The sequence below is a fragment of the Dipodomys merriami genome, unplaced genomic scaffold, assembly GCF_024711535.1.
Source record: "Dipodomys merriami isolate MVZ:Mamm:240054 unplaced genomic scaffold, mDipMer1.0.p SCAF_4, whole genome shotgun sequence".
In the NCBI taxonomy this organism is placed as follows: Eukaryota; Metazoa; Chordata; class Mammalia; order Rodentia; family Heteromyidae; genus Dipodomys; species Dipodomys merriami.
In genome coordinates this window covers 55,285,563-55,301,858 of record NW_027205603.1, presented here as the reverse complement: position 1 = coordinate 55,301,858, position 16,296 = coordinate 55,285,563, and the positions used below count along the sequence as shown (strand labels likewise).

Genomic DNA, 16,296 nt, shown 5'->3' with positions numbered 1-16,296 from the left:
TGATAGATGGAAATATGTCCATCTGTTTATTAAGATTTTTATTAGTGTATATTAATTTTACAGGAGAAGTTCATTGTGATTTTTCCACACATTTATACAGCATACCACATCAACCTCATTTTATCACTCTCTTATTCTCCTCCACCCCTTCTTTTTTTTTCTTCTTTTCTTTTTTGTTGGTCATGGGGCTTGCACTCTCAGCCTGAGTGATGTCCCAGAGATCTTCAGCTCAAGGCTAGTGCTCTATTTGAGCTACAGCACTACTTCTGGTTTTCTGGTGGTTTATTGAAGTCTTACCGACTTTCCTGCCTGGACTGGCTTTGAACTGTGATCCTCAGATCTGAGCCTCCTGAGTAGCTAGGATTACAGGTGTGGGCCATGGATGGCCAGCTTCCTCCCCACTTTCTTAAAAACAATTTTAACATGTTTCATTGTTCTGCTTTCATCTATTTCTATAAAATACATGGAATCTATGAATCTACACTTTTAAATTTATTGTTACTAATCTACAGGTTCATAACATATTCTGGGGGGGGGGGTTGGTGATAATAGTGGTGGTAGTGGTGATTTTGTTGTTGGTTTTATTTTGCTTTATTTTGTTTTGTTCTCTCTCTCTCTCTCTCTTTTTATTTTTTTTACAGAATTGTACTTTATAGCCCAGGCTGATACTGATCTCACCGCATATTCACAATGTTTCTACCTCATCCTTTCAAGTGCTGGTATTAAAGGTGCTTACCACCAAGCCCAATTAATGTGTCATTTAAAATGTTATAAACCTTGCAGATGGTTAATTGCCCAGCTGTTTTTAATTGCTTGTATATACTGTCTTAGGACTCAAGAGAGAAAATGACAGAATGTAGAGATTTGGAAAAGTTAGCTTCTTCTTAGGAGAAGAGCTTCTAAGAGGAAGAAAATGAAAGTTCAGTACTTATGTAAAACTTAGAAGAATTTCATGTATGATGATAAAACCATCATTCTATTATTAACTAGTCCTTTTTCCATACATTGAATTTATATCTAAAATGATGTTCCTAAAAATTTAGCAATTACTGGAAATTTTAAGTTTAATGATTAACTATATGCTACCTCAAATTAGAGAAATCAATAACAAATTTATAATAAAATAAAAACAACTCATAAGCAATTTCCCCCTCCCCCCTCTGGTCCTGGAGCTTGAATTCGTGGCCTAGGCACTATTTCTGAGCTTCTTTTGCTCAAGGCTAGCACTCTACCACTTGAGCCCTAGCACCACTCCAAACCTTTTCTGAGTAGTTTATTGGAAAAAAAAAAAAAAGAGTCTCACAGACTTTCCTGCCCAGATTGGCTTCAAACTGCAATCCTGAGATCTCAGCCACTTGAGTAGCTAGGATTGTAGCATGAGCCACATGCCCAGCTGGTTTTAGTTCTTTGCTAACTAAATGAAGTTATACGTAAAATTACAGTAATGTATGTAGGAATGCTTGCATTAATTGTCTTAAATTACTATGGGAATCTATAAGATATAAAATACTGAAAATAGGATTCCAAATAATTTTTATGTGTATGATCTTACATTGAATGTCATCAGTTCAAGGTGTTTTATAAACAGGCTAGTTCATATTTGTATTATCGTATAATTCCATAGTCATAACATTTATCACTGTACTTATTCTATTAAAAATATACCTAACTACCTGAATTAAACATATGGGTTTGAACCCGCCCATTGCATTTTCAGTAGCTCTAATGCATTCCCTTAAGATTTTTCTACCAGTTACTAGTATACTCTTGTTAATTCATACAGAAGTTATTTTTAAATATATACTAGATGGCATGTGCCAAGACATAAAGAACTAGTAGTAGGAAGGCCACAGGAGTCCTATTCCTGTGGCTCTTTCTGTTGAAATAGAATAATAATGAATAGTAACCAAATCAATGGTCTTCACCATTTTATATTGAGAACTCCTCCTGAGTACATGAAGGTAATGAGTGACAGAGATTGGTATTGATGGTATTGACTGGCTGGTAAGTCATTGTGGAAGTTCAGAAGGCTTTGTTTGCATATGGAACCACAGTAATTTCAGCCACATGTCAGACCAGTGTGTTGTAATGAAATAGTAGATAACAAAAAATAGAATAATATCATGGCAATAATTTAGGAATGAAGAATGATTGTTCAGAAAACAAGAAAAAGATTTGTAGCATTGTGTACTGCTATTGTTCTAGCTTCTGTGTGAAAACTGGATTTGAGAATGGAATTAAGGCTGGGCTCTGGTGGTTCATATCTGTAATCCTAGCTATTCAGGAGGAGGCTAAAGTCGAGGATCATGGTTTGAAGCCAGTATGGAAAGGAAAGACCATGAGACTCATCTCCAATAAAATACCCTCCAAAGACGTAAGTGGAGTTGTGACTCAAGTGGTAGAGTGCTAGCCTTGAGCAAAAATGCTCATGGACAGCTCTGAGGCCCTGAGTTCAAGCCACTGGACTGACATATGAAAAAAGTTGAGAATGATCAGTGGTAACGGGACAGTGACAGTAGAGTTGGAGCAAAGTGTATAGTTACAGAATATATTTTGGATCCAATTGTGATGCCTTGTTCTTATGGATTTTATTTTGGGGGAGAGGAAAAAAAACAACAAATCATTGGTATTTTCCAGCTTCTACATTTAAATAATTGAGTATTTAGTAGAGGGTTTTAGAAAAAGATTGAAGAGAAAGGGATTCAGAGATTAAAATATTTGTATTTGCTGAGGCACCTATTACATTCCAGTTGAGAAAAGTCAAGTGAGTAAGTAGTTGAATATTCAATTTGCCTCAGAGGATAGGTCAATCAAAAGCACAGGACTAATGGTAATTGAAATAGAGGAAGTACTGACAGCAGAATGAAATTTTCTAAATGCAGAGAAAACCAAAGACTAGAGGAAATTACAGTTCTTTAAATAGAGCTATAAATTCCAGTGAAAATATCTACAGTTTCACATACAGCATGGAACTCATTCCCACAAACTTCTACTTGCCCTTTTCATAATAGACTATAATTTGATACTTGGAAACATTTTGATCTTCCTAGCATTTAGCTCTAAAATGCTATGTTTCTAAATCATCTCTCTGTATCTTTTTGAAGATACATCTAAGTTTCTAGTGCCATATTTCATACTCAACATAACTATTGAGATTTTAAGATATTGTCAAATAAAAAGGTGAAATATTCACCCCCTTTATACATTAAAAAAATGCCACAGAGAGTAAAGTGAAAAACTATTTTGACTTTGAACTTGTTATAACTTTATCAAGCAATTACTTCATGTATTTTGAAATATTCATCGACAAAGTAAATTAATGTTTTCTATTCTACTGAATTGTTAAGCATGTTTCATAAAAGAGAGATTATTAAAAATGTCTTTTATTGTGAAAATACTGTATAGAGGGATTACAGTTACATGAGCAAGGTAATGAGTACATTTCTTACCAAGCATTTCAAGCATTGTTGCCTCCTCCTTTGTTCATCCCCTACCATTCTTTCCTTCCCATCTCCATAACTCCCCCCCCCACCTAAATTATAAAGTTCGTTTTTTGACATAGCGTCTAGTACATCTCATTGTTGAAATGGGTCAACCTGTATCCCTATTTAAACAATGTGTTTTTTCCTTTCCCCTCTCCAAATTATACCAACATCAAATACTGTGAAAACAAGGGTTATACCATGGGGAAGGGACATACAAAGCAACAAAAAAAAATCACATGATACCTTATAAATATGTTAGAAACAATAGCGAGAAAGAAAAAAACCACTTGTGTCCCTATGTTGGGGTTCATTTTGCTTAACATCATCTTATCTGACTTATTCTGCTTGTCTCAGATATATACTAGTTATTGCAAATAAGGGAAACCATGGGACCTATGTTTCTTTGGGCCTGGCTTACTTCTTTAATATAATTTTTTCCAAGTCTTTCCATTTCTTAACAAATGGGGCAATGTCATTCTTTCTGATGGAGGCATAGAATTCCATTGTGTATATATACCACATTTTCTTGATCCATTCATCTACTGCAATAAATAATGCTACAATAAATCTAGTTGTGCTGGTAGCTTTAGTATGATCTTGTTTGTGATCATTTAGGAAAATGCACAAAAGTGGGGTTGCTGGGTCATAGGAGAGCTCTATGTGGAGTCTTTTGAGGAAACTCTATACTGCTTTTCAAAGTGGTTGAACAAGTTTATACTCCCACCAACAATGCAGTAGGGTTCCCTTCTGTCCACATCCCTTCCAGCGTCTGTTGTTATTAGAGTTCTTGATTATATCCATTTTAACTTGGGTGTTGTCGTATCTCAATGTTGTTTTGATCTGCATTTCTTTTATGGCTAGAGAGCTTGAGCATTTCTTCATATGACTATTTGCCATTCTTATTAAAAATGAGATTTTTATGTGATTATTTGATAATGGGAAAAGACATGTTCTTATGTTTTGTGGCAGTGTAGTAGAAGCAAGTAATTTTGACTTCAGAATAGAGACTCTCTGAAGCCCAATCAGATAGAGAGATGACTGAGTCATGTGAAATGAGCCCTGTTGTTCCTTGTGGAGTTTAGGATGTAGCAGTTTTCCATTGAATATTTCAGTCTAGAGTATTATGGTCCTTTTTTTTCCTAAGGTTAGAGGCTTTTTAAAAATTCTCTATGCTATTACATAAGAAATTCCTATCTTTTATGGAAGTCTAAAAGTCTGAAAACTAATGAATCTCCTTATTTATTCTGAATTATTGATTAAGAATGCTTTGTTCAAAGAATCGTTTACTTAATGTCAAACTTCTCTAGGAGAGAAAATTAATGAATTAGAAGAAAAAGCTGTAATAACTATACTTTTTATTATTTACTGACACTCTTGCATAAAATTAAAATTTCCTCTTACTGTATCTAAATTTTTAATTCATTAGTGGATTTATTCACAATAAAACCATCCATATCAGAATATTTTCTTTAGTTTTTAATGAATCCATTAAAAACTTATTTTTCAGAGAGACAGACATTTTATTTCCTGGTAAAATATGTTCAAGTATGTTGAAAATTGAAGTACAAACCTGTATTTTTAAATCTTGGACATTTAAAGATAATCCTGAATATAGCTAAATAATTCCAATCACATTTAAGTTCTCTAGATATTTATCAAACAGACTCATTTATGTTAAAGAATCTAATAAAATTTATACACCATGAATATTTTCTTGAAATGTGATCTGCATTAATCTTATATAGCTTGCAATTAATTTATTAATTTATCCATTAATTGGTGAATGGATCTTTGAGTAAAAATTCAAAGGAAACATACCCAAACAATGAACATCTTGTGATTAAATGTATTATGCACATTTGGATCATGGAAATTTATGATAAGAATAAAGTTTCCAGATAAAGACTAGCAGCATCATGGTATTCAAGCCAAACTGAATCATAAATCAGACAGTTCATGTGAATTTCACCTGCCTCATATTAAAGTGAGAAAATGTAAATAAATTTTCTTTGAATAAAATAATACCCAATGCTCTGACATTGATGGAACTGGTAAACAAATGATTATACATGCTGCAGTTATGTTAGGACATTATAATACGTCATATGAAAGATTGTTGTATAAATTAATATAATTATATACCATACTTCATAAAGTATAGCTGTTTTGTTAAAAAAGAAAGAATATTTTGATTATAAGGTCTGTTTGGTGTCTAGAAATATAAAATGTAAAAAAATGGCTCTCTTAATATTTGTGAAATAAGGTATTCAAATTTTTCTGTAGGCATTATTTGGATCAGTGAAGAAAACAATAAACATGTATGACTGCTGTAAACTCTACTGAAGTATTTACTCAAGAGGAGAGCTTTTTAGATTATAAACACAATCTCAACCCCACAAATAATTCTGTGTCCTTACAGAATATTCTATGAAAAAAAGGATGCTTAGAAATAATTTAAAAGGAGATGTCTCTGTGAACAAAATATGAAAGAAAATATACTTCAGGATTGTTAACAATATATAGTACTGAGTCATCTTTTTTTCAGCTTATTGCTTCTCTATGAAACTTTTCCTCCTCTGCTCATCAGATCTGTTTTCATCATCCCTGTGATGAGAAGTTATGGCAAATACCTAGGAGAATTTGTTTTCTTTCTGTGCCTTGTGGTTTCCTATTGGAATACATCTTGAAGCCATTTCTTCTTTTCATGAGAACATTGAAAGTGCAAAATTTGTTTTATTCCACATCTTACCTGAGTAATGTTTACAGGAATTTACAGCACAGACTTCTGAACAAGAGCTTATAGTTATGTTGATAAAGGCTTCTCCATAAATCTAGCACAGGGAAAATAACTAGAGTGGAAATCATTTTGCTTTTTCAATTTTCAGGTAAAATGGCTAACCTAAGACCAATTAAGCAAGTTCATTGTCTTCTCGACATGTAGGTACACACTAGCTTTAGCAGTTCAGTGAGGGCCAATGAGCATTGTCAATTAAATTTAGAAAATATCTGCTTTTGACCAAAAATTTGGAGGCCAGAGTCATGTTGGAAAGTGATGACTTTTTTTTTTGGTCTGTCATTTTGCCTGAATGCTGGGCCTGGGCGCTGGCCCTCAGCTCTTCAGCTTAAGGCTAGCACTCTACCACTTGAGCCACCTTCCCAGCCCATGAGTGATGACTTTTGAAAGTAGACAAACTAGTTCTGTCATCTTTTGACCAAGAGAACTCTGAGTTCTCTCTTCAATGGAAATAATGATGATTAATTCATGGATTTGTTGTGATTAAATCATATAATCCATACAATGTTATGTCCTATAGCTTATAGACTTAGAATCATACCTGGAATAGGCCATCTTATTACTGTGAACCCCCAGTGGTTTCATGTAATTGTGTTAGAATTCATGAGTTTACCAGGAACATAATTTTCCTACTTTTGAGATATATAGATGCTAATAAGTAGGGCTATGGACATAGAAGCCTAGGGGTTCTGGAAAAGTTACCTTATAGGCCACCTTGTGAGAGGAAAGGGGTGTAAGAATTCTGACTATAATTGAAGTTTACTTTCTGTTGATAGACAGACAGACAGACAGACAGACAGACAGACAGACAGACAGACAGACAGATAAATAGATAAGCTTTCTTGCTCTGGCTGGTTTCAGATCCTCAAATCTCAGCCTACTTAGTAGTAAGGGTTATAGTCATGAGCCACCAATACCCAGCCTTACTTTGCTTCTTTATGTAATAATTTTCTGCCAGAAAATTAGATTGAAATCTTCAAACTATATTCAACTTCCTTCTCACATACCAAATCTAACATATTAGTACATACTTCCAATTCTTTTTATCAAACTGAATTGCTTGAATTATTATTCTCCTTGTAGGTCCATTACCAGTTCAAGGTATGCAAGGCAATGATATGTCAACTGGTATCCCTACTCCTACCTTGTCCCTTTTAATCTATTTTATTACTGCAACCAGTGTACTCTTTTCAACAATAACCCATATCTTGAAGTTACCCATCTCAAAATATATATTGGCTTCTCTCTTTTAAAGCAAAAATCAAAGACTATTATAGCATAAAAGTATCTCTGACCTTAGTCTTTTGTTTTTACTCTATATTATCTCCCCATCACTAAGTCAATTGTAATTACTGTAGGTTCTTGGTAGATAGTAATATGCTTCAAGCATATCCTCACCATCAGAACTTTGGGTTTCTAGTTCCCATGCCTGAAATGTTCTCTTACCAAAAATTACATGTGTCATTCTTTAGTTATCTCTGCTCTCTGCTTAAAATATCAGCTCGTCAAAGAGGAATTACTGTCTACTATTTAAAAATGGCATTCATACATTCCTAGATAACTTGTCTTGCATTTTTATTGTTCTTAATACTTCCTATCAAAATAGGTATTTATTGATAAATTGATTTATGGTCTGTATTATATCACATAATATACAATACAAGATCAATTAAATCTAGTGCATATGTGTTTTGGTGAAAGTGATATAGTTTGAAAACTAAGGTTCCATATTCAAGACATTACATAAATAGGTATAATGTAGTCTTATAAATTACAAGTAAACTTATGTATCATAGAGCATAGAGCATTTGTTAATTTTAGCAGTTCAAATAAATACTCACTTTAACATATGCAGGATGTGTACATTAATATGCATTTTAAGACACACAGAAGAGGAATCAAATTATTTATGTGCACTGACTTTCTAGTAATTTAAATCAGATACTCTGTAAATCAGTATCAAGAACACAGGTAATAGTGTCAAGATTTAGTAAGTGTTAACTATAACTGTTTTTTTGTTTTTTCATGCCAGTCCTACAGCTTGAACTCAGGGCCTAGGCACTGTCCTTGAGCCTCTCTGTGCTCAAGGCTAGCACTTGAGCCACAGCACTACTTGTGGCTTTTTCTGTTTATATGGTACTGAGGAATTGAACCCAAGGCTTCATGCATGTTAGGCAAGCACTCTACTGCTAAGCCACATTTCCAGCACTGACTATAAATGTTTTCATATGAAATTTTCCCATGCATGTATTGTTGTTGTTTTGTCTTTTTTAGGTATTGGAGATATAGTGAAGAAATGAAAACCATGGACCCTGGCTATCCCAAGCCAATCACAGTCTGGAAAGGCATCCCTGAATCTCCTCAGGGAGCCTTTGTGCATAAAGAAAATGGTATGCAATGGACATTGTACATTTCCTAAGTTTCAAGTTTTAGTAACACATTATTCTTTCTCACTATGCTAAAATAAATCATTAGAAAATACCATACTATGACTATTTGCAATATTTATACTGTTATGACCTAGCTTTCTACATTTACACCTAGCATTATATGCTAGACAATTTTTTTTACTTCAACTTACTTCGGTTCATTTGAAAATCATTACAAATAGATAAAAGTAATACATTAATAGATACTTCATAAGAGATAAAGCCCTCTAAATTATCAAACATTACAAATTTTCCAGATTTGATACATTTCCCTTACCAAGATTTTAGACTTTTTTTCTAATACTTACATTTTCTGATTTTTTGACTGATTTCTCAAAAGTGTACTCAGTAACTACAAATTCTATGCCTATGCAAGAAGTATGTTATTGGCCTGCAGCACAGATAAATGTAAACAAAAAAAATGGATCTTCGTAACTTTTGTGTGATGCCCAGTAGCATTGTAGTAATTAATTTTGACTAAAAATTGAAGATGAGGACACATTCTGCTGTAAGTTTCCCAGTTTATAAACAAGCATCTTAATTTACTTTGAAGGTCTCTTCAATTGTCATTCAATGGTATTGTTCAGTTGTGACCATCTATGGTACAGTTATTTGGCAAGCCTTCAACATTCCTTTATCCAAGCTTATTAAGTAATTACAATGGATGTTATTAGCATGTTCAAATACTAGCTCCCTGCAGAAAAATTTAAATCTGCATACACCTGTTTTCACTTGGCAAGTTGCTCTGATTACCAAACTGTCCTTGTAAAATAAAAGCCACAGCAGAGTTTTTAATGCCAATGAACATCATGATTTCCAAAATGAAGTGACCTGAACTGAGGATCCTTCTTATCTAAAATTTCTGTGTAATGTCAGAGTTCTTTATGCCAAAAGTATACCTAATGTCATCTTTGATGTTTCACTAGTAAAAATGTTATGTGTTCAGGCTCTAGATTAAGGTGAGGGTTTGAATTTTATTCTCACAAAGGGTTCAGGGAAATACACAAACACACACACACACATACACACACACACACACACACTCATCTTTGTGACAACAATGGGTAACTAATTCTCTTTGATGGACTGAAAATAAGGATTAACAGATGGCATATGCTAAACTTCTAGCTTGTGCTTCTGATATAATAAGCCTCCATAATATAAGAAGAAAAAAAGCCTTTCTTAATGACTATGAATGAACTCCAAGTTACATATTCTGTGAAAAATAGATAACTCCCAAGAACATTTTATACTAAATGTTGCATTACTGCATTTCTTCTTTTTGTATTATTTTGGCTTTTATGCTTTTGTTTTATATCAAAACAAGAATTAAATTCAATTAGCATAATCCTAAAGAAACTTTATATGAAGGAGCTATGGAAAGAAAGAAAAGACTAGATATGTCCCTTTAAGAAAAATGAAAAATACGGGGCTGGGAAGGTGGCTCAGTGGTAGAGCACTTGCCTTGCATGCATGAGGCCCTGGGTTCGATTCCTCAGCACCACATAAGAAAAAAGAAAAAAGCCAGAAGTGGTGCTATGGCTCAAGTGATAGAGCACTAAGCCTTGAGCTGAAGAGCTAAGGGACAGTGCCCAGGCCCAGAGTTAGGGTCCATGACTGAACCCCCCCCAAAAAAAGAAAAATGAAAAATATTTTAGAAAAATGCACATTTATACTTTGTCAGGAGCTTACAAAGATAGCAAGGCCATTACCTATAATCATAGTGTTTTAGAAAATAAAGATCTATCTATATTCTACTAAATTATTTAAGCCTTCTTATACTTCTTTATTAAATAGAAACTATTAGAATTGTGATACATTTCATTTTATTCCTAGAAGAATTAGTAATAACTTTGAAAGTTAAATAAAATATGGCTAGGTGACACAAATTTAACATTAAGCAAATAAGTCAAATAAAGAGATAAAACACAAAATAAGCACGACCTTGTACCAGAAATAAGATACCGTACAAGACACTATAAAAAAGGTTTATTTTTTAAGATTCCTCGTAGAGAGAACCAAACATCTCCTGTCTGATGATTTATTATGGTATCTTTTCCAAATGACAAAAAGAATCCATTGCTTAGAAGGAGTACAAAGATGCCTGATGCTAAGATGATTAGAAATTTCCCTTGAGGTGTAAGTAGGTGAGAAACTTCTTTACAATATATTGAACAATCACTTCAGCAACAACCTCAGTGTAAACAGCGTTTCACTTTATGAAACAATTTCAGCATCCTCCACTGTAGGTTGTTATTATCACTGTAATGTATAATCCTGTGACAATATTCTCAGAATCGCTCTCTCTCGCTCTGTCTGTCTCCCTCTGTCTCTCTCTCTCTACCTCTCTCTGTCTCTCTCATTAGGTATTTGAGGACATATTTCCTGGAACATACCATGTACAGTTAGTTGATCTGAAGATAGTGTTTAAAAGTATCCTATTTTATTAATACCTTAAGGCATATATAATATAACAAATATGTGATACCTGCATGTGTTTCTCCCACCAGGCTTTACATATTTCTACAAAGGAAAGGAGTATTGGAAGTTCAACAACCAAATACTCAAAGTAGAACCTGGATATCCAAGATCCATCCTCAAGGATTTTATGGGCTGTGATGGACCAACAGACCGAGATAAAGAAGGACACAGCCCACCAGATGATGTAGACATTATCATCAAACTGGACAACACAGCCAGCACTGTGAAAGCCATAGCTATTGTCATTCCCTGCATCTTGGCCTTATGCCTTCTTGTATTGGTTTACACTGTGTTCCAGTTCAAGAGGAAAGGAACACCCCGCCACATACTGTACTGTAAACGCTCTATGCAAGAGTGGGTGTGATGTAGGGTTTTTTCTTTCTTTCTTTCTTTTCCAGGAGTTTGTGGTAACTTGAGATTCAAGACAAGAGCTGTTATGCTGTTTCCTAGCTAGGAGCAGGCTTGTGGCAGCCTGAATCGGGGCTGACCTTCAAACCCAGAGGGTTGCTGGTCCTGCACATGAGTGGAAATTCACTCATGGGGAAGCTTCCATGATGCACAGTATCTGCCGTTCTTCAGTCCTTTGTCTTTCTTTGTCATTCAGTTCTAGGCCTTTCCTCTGCACGCTCAATGCCCAATTAAATTTCAGGATTAATTAAAGAAGAGGAAAAAAAAAGAAGAAATGATTCTTCACAAAGGTTTTTAATGTTATTTTTTTCCTTCTGAAGTCTGAGCCCATTTCTGGGAAAGAGAGATTATTTAAAAAGCAAAAGAAAGAAAAGCAGAAAACCCACATTTTTTTTTCTTTAAAGCAAAGGAAAATACAGTTTAAACAACAACAACAAAAATCCACCATTGAACTTTCAGGAAAGTGTGAAGACCCAAAACAGCTTTGTCTCCAAAGAAGATAGCTCTGTGACAGCTACGGATAGTCTCCGCGCAGCCCTGTGTCAGGTGGGAGTTCTGGAATACACATGCAGGACTTTTAGACTGTTGGGACAGCCATTTTCCAACAAACTAGGGGCCAAAATATCTGCAATATAGTAACAGCCTTAATAATACATCCATTTTTCGTTTTATACAGCTGTTCTCAGCTCTGTCCTCAATGTTTCATCACATTTATATTCATAGCTCTATCACACAGGACCTTTAAGTTGTTCTGAAGTGTTTCTAAACCTTTTCTTGCCACCTGACCCCCTCCATCATTGTGATATCTCCCCAGGTTGTCTTAGGCCATTGCCCCAGGCCTTCCGTGGGTCTGTCAGCAATATTCATTATAAACAGAGCAAGAAGCAGTATGCCTCTGAAATAGATATAAGTGACAGTTATTTTACAAGGATTTGTGACTCTATTAACACATTGGTGTAACCCTTTGAGAACTATCAGACCAGCTTTCAGAATCTGGTACGTTGTAGAACAGGGCAGTGAACAGTCACAGCTTCAAGAACTTTGGTTTCTAAAGCATAGCCTATAATCTCATGTAATTCTTAAATGATTCATAATAATACATAAATGCATTTATAACAAAGATAATAATGTCACTTGCCAAAAAAACTTTTCTGGCAAATAAAACAGATATTTTGCTAACTATCTCAAAAGAGTGAAATTTTATTCGAACAAGTGGTTATAACAGCTGAAGTCTTCTCTTTTTTCTTCTTTCCTAGACATATTGAATTTTTGTTTTAAAAACTATTGCATGAAAATTCAATTTGCCTTAGTTCATGCAGTTACCATTGCCATTTGAAAACTGAATTAAAAGATGACTCTGAGGTTGCATGAGAATCTTCCAATGCATTACCTACTGCATGTCAACCGTAGTTCTCAAAGGGTTAGTGTGGCTTCTGGCATTCAGCCATTCATTTGATCACTGACAGAGCCAAGAGACCACCAAAGCATTTCATTGTTGAGTGTAATTTGTCCTAACAACAGTATTGTCATTTTCATGTGACCTGCAGAGCAGGTTTGTATCAATATTTTTTTCCTAGAGAAAAGTCAGCAACTGACAGACCTCTTTATTGATTTTTAGGAGCTGCTTCTTGCAGTGAAAGGCTTTACAGCCATAGGGGCTGTGAACTTATTAGAGATGGTCAGAAGGAATGCACCCCGTGAGTCAGACTTTGGCTTTGTGTGAAAGCCAGCTTTTGAGGGGGATTAGCTTTTGAAACAATGAACAGCTTGCCTTGAACTTGATTATTGATCTGTTGACTGTCATTAACAACAACTTAAACATTGTCTTCTGTGAAAATTTTCCTTGAAGAGTCCTGTTCTATGTCTTTGCCCTTTGACCTTTAACTTGCAAACCGGCACAAACTGAAGGAATTGTGGTGGTGTTTTCACCATTGGATTATTGTTCTCTAAAAACCTAGTAAGCATGAGCTGTTTCCTTAGAGTGGGGAAGAGAAAGAATGTTGATTGTGGATCTGCAGATGGACACTTGCTCTTTACATGCACGCTCTAAAACCGCCCTGTAGGTAGAAGTGAATTTTTTTATTTCCTTTTAATATAAGTTCAAGCCTAATTTCATCATTTTAGTATGACTTACAAAAACTATAGGGGAAAAACAAAACCTCAAATACTTGAATGGCCAGTGTGGCTTTTATATAAAGCAGGAATTTTATACTAGTGAAAATTTCTTACTCATTTGCTAATAATACACCTTTCCAGATGATTTTTAATGAGTGTAGGTATACATTCTTATTTGGAAATGGATAGGTTGGCTGCCTTGAATTTATATTTATACTCAACATAGCATGAAAATTAGAATGTCTTTTGGTTAAACTACATGTTTCTGATTTGGTTGGGGAAAATATTTTCTAATCTGGGTGGCATGTTGAAAAGCCTTGCAAAATGGGTATTTCTTACAATCTGAACATATGTATGCACCGTAAGGCTAAGGGAAAAGAACCGTTAGAAAGTAACAAGGAATGGCTGTATGTTAAAGCATTATGCATATGCAGACTATACTCTGACCAGACATGAAGGGTTATGAATGTGAGGGCCGAAAAAGCATGGAGAGGAGGACCAGACTCAGCCCTGTAGCTCTGCTTCAGTGCTTCCATTGTAGATGATGCTGATAGCACAGAGATAGCCACTGCTGCTGAGCATGGAGGACGTTATACATAAGTTCGTTTATACAGTGTTTGCTTGGGAGAGGGTTAATCCTTTCAACACCTTGAAGTCAAGAAAAAAAAGACTGGAAATTATATTTTGCTAAAGATAGAAATGAACTATGTCATTTTGGGACGTGTGCAAATCACTGAGGAACTCCATCACCCTGCATTGATTTTTTTTTCTTCTCTAAAATGAGAAACTGAATAAGCACTCTATTGCTCTTTCCTCATTCATCACAATCTTCTGACTCGTCATAAGACTGTAAGTATATAAGGGCTAGAAAATAATCATGGCATTAAGAAGGAAGGAGTCTTTCGTGCTTGAATTCTGGCAAATGTCATGGACAAAGTTTGAGTGATATTTACTTGAATATGAGAAGAAGGTTATATGATAAGAAAAGGCATATGTGCTGCTCTCTTGACTAGAACATTCATCAAGCTGTAAGATCACAAAGGATATGAAAACATAAGTACGCAGACTGGGATTTCAACTGTGTGTAATACACCAGGCACTTTATGAATACAGTTGCTGACTCTTCTTCCACCTAGAATTTGTTTGTTTCTTTTCAGATGACAGTTTTAACTGAATAGTAATAGGAGAATGAATAATTGATCTAGTACACTAGAATAGAAATTCAAATCCAGTGAGGAATTAATTTCCATAGGTCAGTAACGTATCACCTGAGTTTCTGTAGAGACATGGAACTCATCAACTATTTTTCATTATCTCATCACTAGTAACATGAAAAGCTCATACCTAGTGCTTCCCAAATTGAATTGAAAATAATTAATGCTCACATAAAAGCAACTCTTCTGCTTAAATAGTTTTCACTATTTTACCAAATATAAGTTCAAGCATAAAGAAAAGAATGTTCTTTACACATAATGACTGCATCATTTATAATTTTAGGCAAATATTGTTCTGTGTATTTTTAACTGGACTGAATGAAGTACTAAAATATCCCATCAGTTTGAACTGCCTGTGAAGCAGTAATTCCACATCAGTTCTCTAGAGAAGGTTGTGAATTTAATACCTGACCCATTTGAGAACAAAGTGTCTTCAGGATGGCGGTCAAGACAGGTGAATACAGATATTGCTTACAACTGCAAAGGTTACAGAGCTACATTAAAGAATATTATATGTTGCTAGCAAAATCAGCTTCTGTTATCAATCAGAGAGCCAGGCTTTTCTGAATCAAGCGATAAATTACTAAGTAATGATTACCAAAAAATAATTACTAAGTAATAAATGATACAGACTGGTTTACTGAAATAAGCTAATGTTACCTTTGTTATTCAAGTTGTTTATAATTCTTTTTAGTCATACTACATAATTTGGCTTTCCATATATTTTATATTTATTTTCCTTTTCTTTTTATGGATGATGAAAATCCATTGTGGTGGATGAGAACATTGTCCGAAACTCAGTGGTCCTTCGAATACCTGGACGGTGGTGTATATACTGGATTCTAGGCATAGTGCTGTAATAACTTGCAAGTTCTACAATATTGTGTTGATATCTCTAGTATGGTACAAATACAGACCCATGCTTTGTGGATCTTACAGTAGAATAACAAATGTGTCTATATTGACTAAACCAATGTGCTGTTGAAGAGGAATGAATGTTATTATCAAATAGACATGTTAAACAAGAGTCATGAAAAGATTCTCTTTTTTTTAAGTTTTTGGAATTATTATTTCCAGAAACTTTAATAAAGACAGTGAATTACTTATAGTTTTGAGTCTGTGAGATTGTAGTATATACTGAAACAACCTTGGGGATGGTAATGAAATCTTTTTCCACAAACACAACGAACATTTATTTAGTTTTAGATGCTTCAAAGTATTACAGATCTCAAACATTTCACCTAAACCAAAAAAGGCAAAATGGAGGTGATGTATCATAAATATCTATAAATAAAACCTCAGCCAGTGTAGGATATCACAAAAAGTATCAAGGCAATCACACTGGAGAATTTCACCATTTCTTTGGATTC

The 16,296-nt window shown here is 34.5% G+C and overlaps 1 protein-coding gene across 1 annotated transcript in view; it reads left to right on the top strand.

Moving 5' to 3' along the window:
* Nucleotides 1-16,034, top strand: part of Mmp16 (matrix metallopeptidase 16) — a 239,489-nt gene extending 223,455 nt beyond the window's left edge. Inside the window, exons 9-10 of the mRNA XM_069991021.1 lie at nucleotides 8,554-8,669; nucleotides 11,219-16,034. Coding sequence (XP_069847122.1) covers nucleotides 8,554-8,669; nucleotides 11,219-11,553 — 451 coding nt within the window. The 3' untranslated portion in view covers nucleotides 11,554-16,034. The remainder of the gene's footprint in view (nucleotides 1-8,553; nucleotides 8,670-11,218) is intronic.
* The last annotated feature ends 262 nt before the right edge of the window (nucleotides 16,035-16,296 follow it).